This window comes from Trichoplusia ni, chromosome 5 (assembly GCF_003590095.1).
Source record: "Trichoplusia ni isolate ovarian cell line Hi5 chromosome 5, tn1, whole genome shotgun sequence".
NCBI classification, from domain to species: Eukaryota; Metazoa; Arthropoda; class Insecta; order Lepidoptera; family Noctuidae; genus Trichoplusia; species Trichoplusia ni.
The window spans coordinates 12,616,035-12,631,799 of NC_039482.1; the positions used below are offsets into that span (position 1 = coordinate 12,616,035).

General features: G+C 32.8%; 1 protein-coding gene across 2 annotated transcripts in view; it reads right to left on the reverse strand.

The window, feature by feature from the left end:
* The window catches only part of LOC113494545 (beta-arrestin-1-like), a 101,649-nt gene that overhangs the window by 29,221 nt on the left and 56,663 nt on the right, over positions 1-15,765 (reverse strand). For both annotated transcript variants that reach the window (XM_026872935.1, XM_026872934.1), the window contains exons 2-4: positions 11,733-11,783; positions 9,430-9,594; positions 1,937-2,057 (exon numbers count right to left, since the gene is read on the reverse strand). In XM_026872935.1, coding sequence (XP_026728736.1) covers positions 1,937-2,057; positions 9,430-9,594; positions 11,733-11,764 — 318 coding nt within the window. In that variant the 5' untranslated portion in view covers positions 11,765-11,783. The remainder of the gene's footprint in view (positions 1-1,936; positions 2,058-9,429; positions 9,595-11,732; positions 11,784-15,765) is intronic.

Consider the following 15,765-nt stretch of genomic DNA (forward strand, 5'->3'; position numbering starts at 1 on the left):
TGATACAAAATATTTATACTATTGGACTATCGGATACTATAAATATCGCCCAAATGTATAGAAATGTCATTTTTTTTCCATAATTCACGTGACTTTGATCTGTCGTCTACATTCAAGTTTTTTGACCTTAACGATAGAAATGTCACTTGGCTAGAGAGACTGAGATTCGATTTCAATTCAGCTTACCAAGGTTCACTGCTAGACATAGGATCTAAGAGAGGAGAATAAGGTATTTGAAAAATAAACCGTTTAGTCCGACAGACAGATTTCAAAAATATAATGGGTATATTTATTTATTTAAATATCACACTTATCTACCATTACAGGTTACTTAACCTAATGCGGTAGCTAGGACTAAACAAAGGTCTAAAGTATTTATGCGAACTAGGGTTTCAAAGATTGAATTATTATACACATAGTTGCAGGTCTTAATTCCAACAACTGTTTTAATATGTAATTTTCTGATATTGTTTCTTTTATCTCGTAAACTAAAAGTCTCGTGTGACGTCATTTGCCAGTACGCTTTTTACTTGAAAGTGATGTTTTTCTTGACACATCCCCCGAGTGGAATCGTAACCTTATGATTCATCTAGGCCCAATTAGTTATAATAAAAATGATTAAGCTACCAAGTCCTTTCGTGGGTTTATGAGACAAATTAATACAATTTAAAGCAAGGCTTTTCTTGGCAATTTCGCTTTAGCCAAGAACCCTTTGAAGTTTTTTCAAATCTGTTGTCCAAATCTCGGAATTCTTTGACACTGTATTTTTTTGGGTATTTCATTTTCATGGCCAATTTGCTTAATGATATTGAAGGTAGAGTCGGTAATTTAATGTCTGTTTATTGAAAAATATATAAAAATGTTTCTAAATACATAAAGAGTTGTGCTAAAAATCAATTATGTTTACCTATTCTAAAGTGTTTTGCAATGCTTGTATATAATTATGTCGCAGCCAATTATCTTCATTCTCCGTTTACAACCTCGTTACTTTGGTATATACAGCAACATTCAGCAGTTTTTCTTAAATCATATTTAGCCATTTGTTCAAACAGATATACTTACCGCAATTTACAAAATAGTTAATCTGGTGATCAGTTAAAGGACATACCTAGGTCTAAATTTACCTTAGTGATATTTAATATTATTTTTTTTGTAAAAATCAAAGCAGTCATAGATATCGAGCTATTTTTCAAAAACTCTATATGTTTGAAGGTCCCTTGTTGGACGGCGCTGGTTAGTAAAAAATCTAGGCCGTTGATTGAACGGTTAATTAAGTTAATTGGCTTCAATATACACAGCGTGTTCTAAGACTCAAATTATGTTTAAATACTTCATTTGGACGTCCTAAAATAGTACCTTCATAAAAATCTCTGTGAATATTTTAAACAAATTGTGCTTATTACAAAATCATCAAGTGCGAAATTTAGAAGCTCATTTTTTAACTTCCTTTGAGAATAAAAATAAATAAAACCGCAGAATCAATAATAAAAATCAGATTTACTTGAATCACTCTGTATATGATCGCAAAATTCATGTAGAGCCGACATTAAAACGACCTTTATTATTTCAATGAATATTTAAGTAGCTCACTTAGTAATTGTCCTGAGCTTGCATGTTTTGCAAAGAAAATTGTATTGTGATCTATTTGTGGTTAAAGATCGGTGCACAGTGGTAGAGCTAATTTTTATGACACTCAAGAATAGACTTTAAATCTAACTGCATAAAGAGCATTATTATTTTAAAAAAGGTAGCGTCGAGAACACGTGAGCAATTCAGTTGTCTTTTTGTCACACATTTTTGAACTTAATATTTATAGTTTTATAGTCTATTTTCTCTATTAACCGAATGTTATGACTTATTGTCACACATTTGTGAACCTAATGCGAATAGTTTAAGTCTATTTTGCTCTATTTGTGGGTAAAGGTTAGCAGTTTACCTGTAATGGGGTGTTTGGCTCTCTGTCGTGGTTGCAGTGTAGCGGCCATATTTGAGCTAGGCTCATTATAGCTTCGTTGCAGAACTTCAGGCCCATGACTTCCTCGTCTTCTCTGCCATATCTGTAAAAGAAATGGAATTAGAAAATTCTAGTCGTAACATAAATGTGCGGTCTGTATGAATGTGGTTTTGTCAAAATTCCTTCTAATGAACTTATTTTCAAAGTGTTAGGTCTCTCTACGTTCAAGAGATCTACATCTACAGTACCTAAATCAAAACGTAGCTTCCTTTTCCTGATGAGCTTATGAATAATACAAATATTTTTGAAACTCGCGTGAGCTTGATGCAAGATTGCCCGACGAGTTTAGGTCCCAACCGGAGACTATTTATTAGATGACTAAGGACTCCGGTCTTAACTAGTCGGCCAAACAGTACAAATACGCGTGAGTGAACAGTTGCCACTTTTGCAAAAACACGACAGTTTTTTTTTAATTGCTCAAAATAATTATCCAAGCTAAAACGTAAATTCTAGTCCTTTAATTTCAGATTTAATATAACAAATATAAGGAGATTAACCATCAAAGAGGTTTAAATACCTAATCAGTATCCACAATCTTTTCGACCCTAAATCTACATAAATATACTTTTAATCTCTTTTATGCTTTGGAAGACGAAGTATATTACAATACGATCCATTAGGCAACGTAAAACCTTCCCGACTCCCAAATTATAATAAATGGAGGCAGTCGAGCTTTAATTAAGGGGCAAGGTTGCCAGTGTTGCCACGCTATGATACAGACTTCCGTTATTTTTGGGGTGGCGAGGTTAAAATTATACGGTGATTTTTTAAATCATTTTTAGATGCTTTTGTTTTATTTTCTTTAAACTGTCGGAAATTTAGAAGTAACAAGAATAAAAAAAAACAGACAAATTCCAAATTTATTTTTTTGAAGTTGGTTTAAATTATTTACATAGAAAAAAAATATTGATAAACCACATCGAAAACAGTAATATTTCACACAAATATGTCACCTCAAATGAATCCAAAGGCAAATTCAATTAGTTAACAGAAATTGAGCTTGCAATAGTGACAATATCAAAGAGTTTTAATTTGTTACCGTAACATTAAACTCGACAGTAAAAGCAAGCTTTAATTAAACTATTGAAGTAACACGAGCTTTTAGCTAATGATTTGTTTTGCGACTGCAAATCAATACAGCGCTCTATTTTGCGTCAAGAATTATTTGTAACTAGCTATTAGCCAAGGGTCTGTCTGCTAAACATCGAAAAAGATCACACAGGAACATCAAATCCGGATACTAACTATTCCATGTGTAAATCCTGGTTATGGACTATTTGTGTACCAAGTTTCATCGAAATCCGTCCAGTGGTTTTTGCGTGAAAAAAGAACAAACACTTACAATAAATATTCGCGTATGTTATACTAGCTGTTGCCCGCGACTTCGTCCGCGTGGTTAGAAGATATAAGTTATAATTTGTACCTGCCTTCTATCTATCTATCTGCCTTCTATCTATCTTGTAGGATTCAGTCAGCGTTTGCAATGTAAGCGCAAAAAATGTGTTTTTTTACGACCTCACATTAGAAACCTCAAAAATTGTAGCGTATATGTTATTCTGATGTAGGTATAAGCTATATTGTGGTAAAGTTTCATTCAAATCCATTCAGTAGTTTTTACGTGAAAGAGTAACAAACATCCATACATCCATACTTACAAACTTTCGCCTTTATAATAGTAGTAGGATTAGTAAGAAGCAAGATTGCATGTAGCTTTGAATGTGGAATGAGTGCAAATGTTTATATACATTTTCGTAGCCGAAGGGTAGAATCAAAACACTATTAGTAAGTTTTTTTTTGGTATAACGTTTTTATCACGCGTATTTATCGGGATTGCCCAACTAGTTTCGGACCTAATCGGAGTCCTTATTCATAAATTGATAATAAATCCGCTTCATGAAAGGTTTCATAATAACCTATAACTAAGGTTCCACTATCTGTGTATCGGTATCAGCGAATAATGACAATATTTGGCGCTATAAAAAGTAATTAAAAAGAAGAAAATACAGGTTGTTTACATAAGTTTCTCTATTTAAACAGAACTCTCATTAAAGCGAGTCTAGCATGTATTTTTTTTACAATTTCACAAACTCAGGCGAAGGCAGTTGAAGGGGCCCGGGATGTTTTTAGTCGGTGGGAGTCCGACGTATCCCCTCGCCGTAGGTTGAATTCATTAGAGTTAAAGGTACCTTACCTACCTAGCATCAACATTTAATTAAAATAAAAATACAAATCGATCTACGAGAATCGATTCCAATACTTTATTGTAATCTCTTACCAACTTTCCTTGTTTCGAGTTCGCAGACGACAAAGGGTGTGACATCTGTGTCTAAAGGCATTTATAAAAGTTTTCTCATCAATATATCGATTATCGATTAAACGAATGTCGAACATTTATGTAAAACGATTTAAGATTGTAAGGGCTTGGTTAGACGATGGGAAAATTATTTAGCGAGTTGCGATATGCAGATATATTATGTTGCAGAGCGATGCAAAAACGGTTAGTAGACAAACTTTTTCGGCCGTGACGGGTTCAATTCCCACCCAGAACAAATGTTTGTGTGAGTAGCACGATCATTTTTTTCCGTGTCTGGGTAATTTTTTTTTATAATAGGTATATACTATGGATTTAGACAAATTTAAGTGTGTTTTTCAGCTGTCTAATATTCATAAACAGCGTACTTTAGTTTGAGACTATATTATTATAGCGTTAGTTTTTTTATGTAAAATGGTACATGCTTAACTACTAAGCTGGTCTCACAAAACAGTTCAAACTGTTGACATGTGAGATCAAAAATTAATACTAGATTAACCTTAAATTATTTTTTACAAATAGCGGTGTTTTTCATGTTACTTATGGTATAATATTTCATAAGGTTTTTTAGTTTATTTTTAAATTTACTTTTATTATATTCTTCGCCAATGACCTTGAGCAAGTATGGAATACTTTTCTTTAACATAATGTCTCCATAAAAGTTAGTTAATTTAGAACATTTCTCACCCAGTCTAAGTAAGCCCTAACTGTTTGGTTTTTAGCTTTGATATTCTTTGTGTTTTTATGTTTGGTCTTAAACTTTCTTTGGCCTCATAAATACAAATAAGAATTTTTTACATCAAAGGTTTTGGTAAGGCTTGAGAAAATAGTAAACGTATATGAAAAAAATGTATATTTTCTTTGATTTGAAATTAAATCATTCAAATAGTAACATTTTTATCTTTTTATATAGTACGCAGAAATTTTTATAAAATAGAATACAAATATATAGTAAAAAAAAATCGAACTGACCCATAACACGTTTTTACAACACAATGAACTAATTCTTACTCTTTGTCAGAACCTCAGTAGCTTTGTGTGAAATTCCCAAAACAAACTAAATAGAAATCGCTCAACCCGTTCGGGAGCTATGATGCCACAGATAAACAGACAGACACGCAAACCTTATAACACCCCTGATTTTGCGTAGCGGGTTAAATATTGATTCCACGCTGCGCTGAGCATCAAATACGAGCAAACCGTTTTTAATGTACATTCAAACAATGATTGTCTTTTTACCTATGTAGTTTAAATGTTCAGTGAAAGCTTTTCAAAGGGTTTTAATAATCATAGCCATTATTTTAGTATTAAGCGATGCGATTCTAATCAGTGACCTTATTGGTCAAAGCTTATGTTCACGTTAAAAGGTTGGTCATATGTATTTGTTTATTGATAGCAATAACAATTGATAACTATATATTGTTAAGCTTACAGTTTGTGGGAATAAAACCAAAATTGTGTAGAAATAAAATTTTCTGCAACTTCTCCCACCCTTAAAATAAATTAAAAATATTGAAATAACTAGGTCACAACCAAATATATTTCTTTAGAACAGCATTAACGACAAATATTACCTTGAATTTTGGGAAAATTTCCCGAAACTACAAGAACTAACAAATGCTTCATTTTTGTTATTTACCCAGTTGTTATAATTAATTAGTTTTCAGTGAATAACAAAATAACAGAACATAAATATAATAACAGCTTAACAATGTATTTAAAAAGTTTAAAAAGTACATCGGTAAAAAAATATTTTTTTCCGATAAATAATTACAATCATTTAACGCTGCACTACAACCACTAATTGATCGGACACCAACACATCATACATATCACATATATAACATCGTTAGCAATGTACAGCAAGCAATAGCTTGTTCATATCTCCTAACATTATTCGATAAATCTCGAATCATCTAAATGATACATATCTCGCATCTGATTACTAAGTTGCAGGATATTACATTATGCGACGATCTAGATATGTTGAGATTTAGATTAAGATGTCACTTGGTATTAATGGCAACAGCAAAGCGACTAGCGAATCTTATCGTAATCTATGTTCAACATACAAACTTATTATCATCTCATTTGTGTTATGTTTACGGTAATTAAGGGTTCACTGGATGGAGTGGTATAACCTAATCCAGAGTCTCGGGTTCGATCTCCAAGTAAGACAAGTTAATAAGCTTGAATTTTTATATAAACGGCCCACAATGACCGACTTTTCCGATCCACGGATGTAACAAGCATTAGTGTCTCACCGCTTTTTGTATTAAAAAATATATAATAGGGGCCCGCGTTTGCGATCCGTCTCTGACTTACGTATTTTCTAATTTAGAACAAAGGAAAAAAGGTTTAATATAACCGAATTATTAATTTTGAAACTGCTAGTGTTATACTTTGTCGGTAAGGTCTTTTCCTCATTAATTAATAAAAATTGTATTTAACATTCCATTCAAAAAGTTGCGTTTTGAGAGGTATTTAATAACAGATTTCAAATATTTTTCAGCTGCGAAGTAAATCGCGTAACATATCGAGCACTGTAAGATTTCAAAAGTAAGTAATGCTTATTGCAACATTATTATAACATACATCATACCAAGCATGACCAATGTTAGTAAAGTGTTATACGGAAACTAAATAAATCCTTAATTTACTCAGCGACTTTTCAACTAGATAAATATCTCAGATTTTGGCAATATGCCTCGAGATTCAACCACAAACTTTTTAAGATGATTTACCAAATGTTTCTAATATTTATTTTATGTCTTTTCAAAATAGTTTCGGGTGGTTTGTGGTAAAAGTAACATTTTCCTCTTCGTGATTGCGACTTGCCTGAAAATATTTCGGTTCTTTCGATATATGTATTTGCAAGAGTATTGTTGGTTTATTCATTTGACAGCAGGATATTTGAGTAAAATATCTCATATCAGGTAAGTTTCAAAAAACATATTGGATACTTATTTTTTAAGTAAATCGTCAGGTACGTTGAAATTTCAGGGTAGCTGAAAAACGGCTGGACTGATTTTGATAAAACTTGAATGGAAAACGTTAGTATTTAGATTTTTTAAGTCTTTTAATTTTTATCAACATAGGTACTGATGACTTTATTATCGTCTAAAATAATTTATTCCCGTACTTTATCCACCTGAATGAAACATACAATTTTTTTTTCTTAAAAAAACGACTCCCGCACTAAGTAGGTAATTTAATCCTTGTATCGCGGGGGCTTACAAACATACAACTCACCGATCGAACCCGCGACACGTTGCGCACAGTGGGTTTGGCGTGGTGACCTCAACCACTCGGCTATCCGTGCAGTAATTAAGCGCGTACGACACACAAAACCCTCTGCTAAACAAACCAATGCTAATTATGATGAACACGAGACGATGTCATCGCGTACACATACTATATGAGACTGGGTACTTGTTTATTACCGAACCAAACCCGGTGGGGGAAATAATACTCGCATTTTGTAAACAAATTTTACGGGATTTAGTTGACGAAGAAGAAGATATTTTGGTATGTTGCGGTACCCAAATGGTTAAAAATAGAACTATATTACTAATCTTCCGCTGACTGCCTGTCCGTTCGTCACCAGCAAAATAATTTAAAAAGTACTTTTATAATATCTGAAAAGACACAGGTACTTGCCTCTATTGGAATCGAAACTGCACCTCGTGCATTCAAACCTATACATAGAATGGCAAGGGTACCATGAAATTGAATAATGTGTTACTTTTTTAATTCTTTAATTGATTACAAAGAGCGCAGGGTTCCAGGATTATCCACAACATTTGCCCTCACCGTTGCAAACGATATCTTGTAGTCACTTTTTTCTTTTTATGTTTCAGTGAATAATCACTGTAAACAATACTATTTCAGAAAACAGAACCAGGACCATTAAAGCGTATATTTCATTTTAGATTAAACAGAATGAATGTTTACTTTTAACAACGACTCTTCCTATTTCACTGCTCATAGTAAAATATATTATTCCAGCTAAAAATGTTATAACTTTGAGTTTAAAAGTGTTAAACAAACGTAAAAAAATAACTGTCAGTTAAATGTGCTTTTTATGTTGTATACCTTTTAGCCGGAATTACTTTTATCTATTTTTTTTGTGTAAATATTTAAGGTTTTGCTTTGTTGACGCATGTTTTGCAACATTAATTTGAACTCAGGTCCAACACAGGTAGTGGAATGGTAACTGAGGCCCAACTCGTAACCAACGTGATGTATTACGAGTTGGGCATGCGTTTAGGCATGTTATACATTAATGTTTTTTCTTCATGTGAGTTAAATGTTTGGGTAACCTTCTAGAAAATAGCGGATTGCTTCGATTCCTTTGTGCGGGAGTCGTTAAAATATTTGAAAAAAAATAGTATTTTATTTCCATGAATATAATCTGATACATAAAGCACGGGGGCCTTGCACCACTTCTTATGGCAATATCATTGCAGTTGTGGAAATTTGAGGATAGACCAATTTTCTTGAACGTGAAAGAGGTTGCATTTGGTCCCATAACCTTCTATCAAGTTTGGCTCAGCTGATTTTATTTGAAATGGGTGTATGTTTTTTTTGTTAAAATGATATATTAAGAAACAACTTTTAAGCAAATGGATATTAGCAAGCCGATAATAGGTACTTTATATATTATTAAGATTTATTGATATAATGCGGTGCCAGACTAGTTTTAAACTTGATTAACCCGACCGGTGTCTACGCCGCCAACTTTAGCATAATAATCATAATAATATTTCTATAACAAAACAACGATTTCAGGGTTCTTTACACAAAAGATAAAACGAAACCCTATCACTAAGTCTCCGCTGTCTATCCATCTCTCCAGCAGGCAGTCACCAGTCGGTATCTCATGAAGCATGATAGCTAGACTTGTATTTTTTACAGATCACATATATATATTTTCACCTCTATAACGATAACATTGCAATTAAGCCATAGTTTTTAGAGTCAAAAATTTTCTAAGTCACCAAAAATGTTTGCAATTTGTATTTATATAGCCAATTTATGAAGAACCCTCAGCATCGCAAGTCCGACTAACAATTTACTGATTTCATTAAAAGTTGAACCTTACCTAAAGGTCAAGGTGACTTGTCCATATAGCTTCTTGTTCTCAAGGTATTCCGGTTCAACATGCAGAACCCCTTGGATTCTATCGATGGAGCCGTTTTCCACCACCAAGTCTCGGGACGCTAAGTAAAGCGTCAGTTTGTTGTTCGGCGATGATTTTTTGAACACACTGTAAAACAAAAAAAAAATTACAAAACATTACTTTAATTGTAATATGTTCTCGCATATAAAAGTGAGTTTTAGGTACAGTACGACGAAAACTGTTTTGACGTATAACATAAGCATGATAAGGGCTTTTGCAATAACGGAAAATATCATATTTTTTAAAAATCACCTTAATTATAATTTTTAATTTTGTTTTATGATGATTTTCTGCAATAAAATTATAAATAAAGATTCAATTGAAAATATTGATTCACAAAATATAATCTTGAAGGTAATCTGCATATTGAAACGTATGGTAACCTACTTGCTACCAACTTCTTTTTAACAATAAATATATCAATATGTGCCTGTTTCTGGCTGTTGCTGTTTAATCTAAGGAAGATGGTGACTGTCTAGATTATATTAACGTAATAAATGAGCCAGACTGGGTGTTCATAAGGTCAATTGCTGAACCAATTGCAAGCAATCTCAATATGCTCATAAACTGGGGGCCTACCACCTACCACAGAGAGATTATTACAGTTGTAAACAAATACTAAATATAAAAAAACTTCAAATAAATGTTTATGTTTAGAAAGAGTATAGCAGAACTACAAAAAATCCCTATCTCAAAAACTACTGAAACTTTTTTGATGAAACTTGCTGTGGTTAATAAGCTGAACAAAAATTAGTAACATAAATACATAGACATACGAAAACTGGACATTTCTGGAAATATTAAATAAATACGCGTCGAATTGATAACCTCTTTTCAAGAAGAGTCGCCCCTGTTACCGTAGTAATAATAATGTCACTTTGGGATCTCGTGGTAGGTCGCCAATTGCCAGCTATCGTTATGAACCCGCAACCAGAGCTGGTACAGCAAATTAACACATACGTCGACCAATTGATAAGGTCAAGAGTTTAGTTATAACATTTATATATTAACAAACCCAATTTGATGGAATTGAGCTATTGTGTCATTGTACTTATGTAGGTCAGGGTATTATTTCGTCTAGAAATTTCTCGACAAACAATTTTATATGTGGTTTCAAATGTTTGATGTTTTTTTATCTAAAATTCACAACCCAAGCTGCTGTGAATTTTTTATGTGAAGGACAAGTAAGTGTTATAATTCACCAAAAATATACACAAGAGAATACTGTATAACTTTTGTGTTTTAGCTGCTAATATAATTTCGTAGTTGATTATTTTTTAAACTCCTGTTGAGACATCCAAAAACATCACTTTTCACAGTTTATCAATTTGCCAATTGATATTGAATAGGATCTACATAATACTATGAATATCGAACGTATTAATGAGTTTTCACAACTTCTCTTACATTGCTCTACCTAAACGGATAATCTCACAATTTCTGTCATCATCTTCCGGGTCATTCAGAACCAGAATATTTGGAGCTGTTGGTATGACAGGCTCTGGCTTCTGCTTCGATTTCAAGCATCTCAAGAGTAACAATTTCAACATTTCGGACGGATTCATGGAACGTGGAGACCAGCGTCCAAATGTTTGAGGAGATAGAGGATTTTGTAGTGTCTCAAGGTCACAACGGTCAAAGGTTGTTTCGAAGGCAGACTGGACAGTGCAGTGTTTACTCCTGCCCACAAATATGGGTTATCACGACTTGGATCATCTGAAAAGCATATCATCTTGTTACCTGACGAGATTTGTTTCGTCCATCATGTATTGGAAAGTTTGTTTCGGAGTGTTGGTACTAATACTACTGGGCTTTGGTAGTAGTTTTTTTTTTCTGTGGTAAAAGTATTTTTGGGAAACAGGAATATGCATAGATATTCCCGTAGCTTGAGAAAATGTTGGGAATAAGGTGAGTTTAAACGTAGCGGGTCCGAAAAAGCAGAGAAAATTATTTTAGTCTGAAATACAATATGTGTGAAATTATCTACATATAATAAAACCATTGAAACACTTAACGTCCCGGGAGAGACGATTAACTGCCTTGGAACCCGCAACGAAATTAATCAAAAATTGTAAGAAAAAATATTAAATTCATTGTTTATCTTGATGTCAAAGCTTAGAGAAAAATAAACTAGCTTCATTTATCTTCTCGTTTCGCGGTGAGTTTTAAATATATTTTTTTATTTTGATTAAGAAAGTGAAATATATTGATTGATGATCACTTACCGTTGAGAATTGAGTGCGTTATCAGTCGCCATGACTGATGTCTTATGTGATCTGTAACAAAGAGAAATATATTCAATTTTGAAATAAATTAACTATAAAACAATCAACACCACTCTTTGATGAACAATTCTAACCGACAATTCAAATTGCATAACATATTCAAGTCACATTTAATCACGTTTTAAAATGATGAATGAAATTAAATTAATAATTTTATATTTAAACACTACACATTCACTCTGAGTGCCAAATCAGATAAAACTATTCGTTAAATCATTTAGTATTTTATTCAATGCAATAATGTTCAACGTTTAAAACTAGTTTTAGTAATAATGCGATATATTTCGGCTTATAATGTTTATGTTGTGTTCAGAATTTGGGGATCGTCTTGGGCAAAAAATTCGTCTGGAAAAATCACGCTCGATCCGGTTATTTATTCATTATTTTATCGTGTTGATACTGCTTTGGATAGATTATATAGTATTTTAAGGCTATGCGCTTTGTATGATTTTGTAAATACCATTCAAGTGCGAATAAACACTCGCACAATGGGTTCCATTATTTTAACGACAAAAAATCTTGTGAGTATAGAGCTTAAATTAAATTAATAATATTTTTTTTGTGTGTTGTTTATGAGATACAAGTTGGTGGCAGATACCGGAATTTAAGTAGTATAGGGTACCGTTTGTATATTAAATATTTTGATATGTTTGTATTTTCCCTTCGGCGCGGGACCCTAAATATTTGTATAAATACCTATGCATATTATATATAAAAGTCAAGTATTTAATTTATTACGACAACGCGCTTATCACGTTTATCTTACTAATAGGTTGCAATACAGGTTTAAAATTTTCTGGAGTATTCTCTTAATTAGGTAATGCATTGGTTTTTTTAACTTATGACATTATATTTATAACTTTTTCACGATACAACTTTTTAATCACAAAAATATTACCAAGTCGAGAGTCGAGTGTGTTGCAATGTAAATTAAATGCCGAGTGAATATGTGTTAACTCTTTATACTCAAACGGCTGTTTTAAGATCCTAATATATTTAATTAAAATTAAGGCTCCTTTCTGCACCAATCTAAAGAGTCGTGTTGACTTGCCACACTGCGAGTTCCGTACATAAAAAACAATTTTTTGGGTAGATACCCGCCTTTAAACTTACATATAAACCACCTTTATTTTAGGTATTTATTGGTATAAAGGTAGCAGAAATATCATCCATGAAAATTGTGACAGTTTAGATATGACGGTTCATGAGATACAGCCTTGTAACAGGGGTAACAAAATGAATTTTGCTTACAAGCCCATTTAAACCGCACGTACAACCGCGGGGCGAAGCTAGCTAAATCTAACTAAGCTTGTATTCCTAATTTGAATATTCACTTTATATTTTTAACATAAAAAAGGAAACGGCTTTCATAAAATAATGTTGCCAGTTTGCTGTTTTATAAAATTTTGTAATTTGCATTTTTTTTATATCGTTTTTAAATTGGCGTAAAAGTTATACACACCTGTGTATGTAATTATGTAGATATAGTTACATTTAAATACTTTGTCGAGTTATTTTTGGCTAAGATAGCTTTTAGATATAACTACCTTATTCCCGCGGTTTCGCTCGCTTTGATATCGGATATAGCACTTATGGGCTAATGTTAATCGAGGATGTCAGCTAACTTCAAACAAAATTTTATCAAAATTGATTTAGCCTTTGAACGTGAGGATCTCACGAACATATAGACACGATTAGAAACGTAGGTACATGTCTTTAATACTAGTGTGATTATATTATTATGGAGAAACATTTTAAACAGTAACTTATTGAGATTTTGAAAAATATCATTTTTAAACCGCGCACTTATAGTCATCTGCACCTTTATAATTTAATGTACTTTTAGCGTCTGTTTCAAGCCTTCTATAAATTACATCATTTTGATTTGACACTGAATATGATTGAACATTTTACTTGTATGATTTATTTTGAAGTTTTCTATCGTAATTGCTTTATCCTTATCCCATCTATGAAGGACAGCAGTCACGAGGTCACTATACCGTCGTTTTGGGTGTCCACTCCTAGTATACCACTTACATCGACTTTAGGACCTTTCAATAAAATTTCAGTCGATCACACGTTACACTTGATCTGATAGATTAATCATGTGTTTCTCTTCGCGTCGCAATTTATTTGATTACGCATTGCTGGTAAAACACTGACATGAAAAAAGACAAAAATGTGAAAAGCAATTGAAAATGCGGTAAAAGAGAGTGAATTATTTTTGGGGTAGATAGAAGAGTTTTTTTATTAAGATTTGAACGCTTAACTAGTCAAAATATTATAATTAAAAAAGATTATATGAAAATTCACAAACGCATGCGACCCTGAAAAACTCTTTTTTCAATTCACCCCGTTACCGTATTAGATTGAACCCTTAAGCACACACTTTATAACTTATTACACTTAACCAATTGAATGATTTAATTTAATTATTAATTGAATCACACCGTCTTGATTTCCGTGTACGATAACAATAAACATTCGCTCCTAACTAAATGAATTGTCGGTCTGTCTGTCTCACAACTATAGCAACTGACAGCTCATATATTAATAACCCTAATATATTCTTCTACTACAAATTGGAGATTTTGTTGACATATATGATGATATCAATACATCATGATCGATTGTTTTATCAAACGAGCACACTGGGAAAACAACTCTATGCCTTTCAGATAGAGTTCGTTTCACTGTGATAGTGGTATCGATAAATTGTAATTTTGTATGCACGCCGCATAGGATACAATTAGCGATTGAATTCGGACGGATGACAGTCCTTTTGGGAATGTTGTCGCATTGAAACAACCAAATTAATTTATCGCCGCCAGCGTATGACGCAATTTTATGCACAATTTTCGTCTATTTTAGTAGGAGGAAGTTTAAAAATGTAGGAACACATTGTAGTTACAGATTATCAAATAAAAATCGTATATTTGCTATTTAATTATGATTTAATGGCTTAGAGGTTTGTATAAACCACATTAGTTTGAGAAAGGAAGAATCAATACATTTTTTTTATACCAATATGTTGAATTTGAGCAGATTTATTCAAAACTTGGAAACTTGGCACTGACATAAAACGTGACAAAACACGATCTCGTCACCATTATATTCTAGCTTCAGTGGGATCAAAAAAACATATTCCTATTTACATTTAAAAACGTACATAAATCCCTTGAAGAGTTACTGAAATGTCTCCGCTCTGCTAATAAATTGTGAGACTTGAAGTTACAACGAACAGCTGTGCACGGAAGGCATTGTGTTAAAAGTCTGTTTTGTCATACATTTTAAAAGATATAGGCCAGAAGGATCTGCGGGCCTACAATCGGCAGGGCTGGGGAAAAGAGACAACGCTCTACACCGTTTCGATCGTCTCGCTTTTACACCTGTAAGTTTTACTTGAAGGGGTGCTTGTATACCCCCTGATGTGACGTCACGATTTGCTTCATAAACCTACCAGTGTCAATGGTATGCAAGAGAGCATCCTTATTGTAACGGAATAAGGTTTATTTTGGTTTACTTAGTTACTAATGTGTGATGTATTCATAAATTAAGTATTCTGGGCGCGGTTGGTGAAATATAGTAAAGTTTTGAGGATTAGTATCTACACGTGACGTTTTGAGTTATGTTTTTGGTACCTTTGCTGTTATTGGCTCGCCTGCGCTCTTTTGCGCACTATTATATTTTAGTTAATTTTAGGGTTACGAGACAAGTAACATTTTTTCTTAACTTGGCCATTTTATTTTGAATCTAAGGAAACTGTTTCTGTTTTTCTGGAATAGTAGCTCTAGTTACCTGACTAATACTTTCTTCAATTTGTGATAGACCTGCGAACTTAGTGTAGTTTTCATGCAAAAATAAATACTAATCTACGTATGAAAAAAATCGCAATACACTTGGATTTAATAATTGTCAGTTTTTATTACTATACAAGTCCAGCCGTTTCATTTGGTACACATATCTAGGAGTT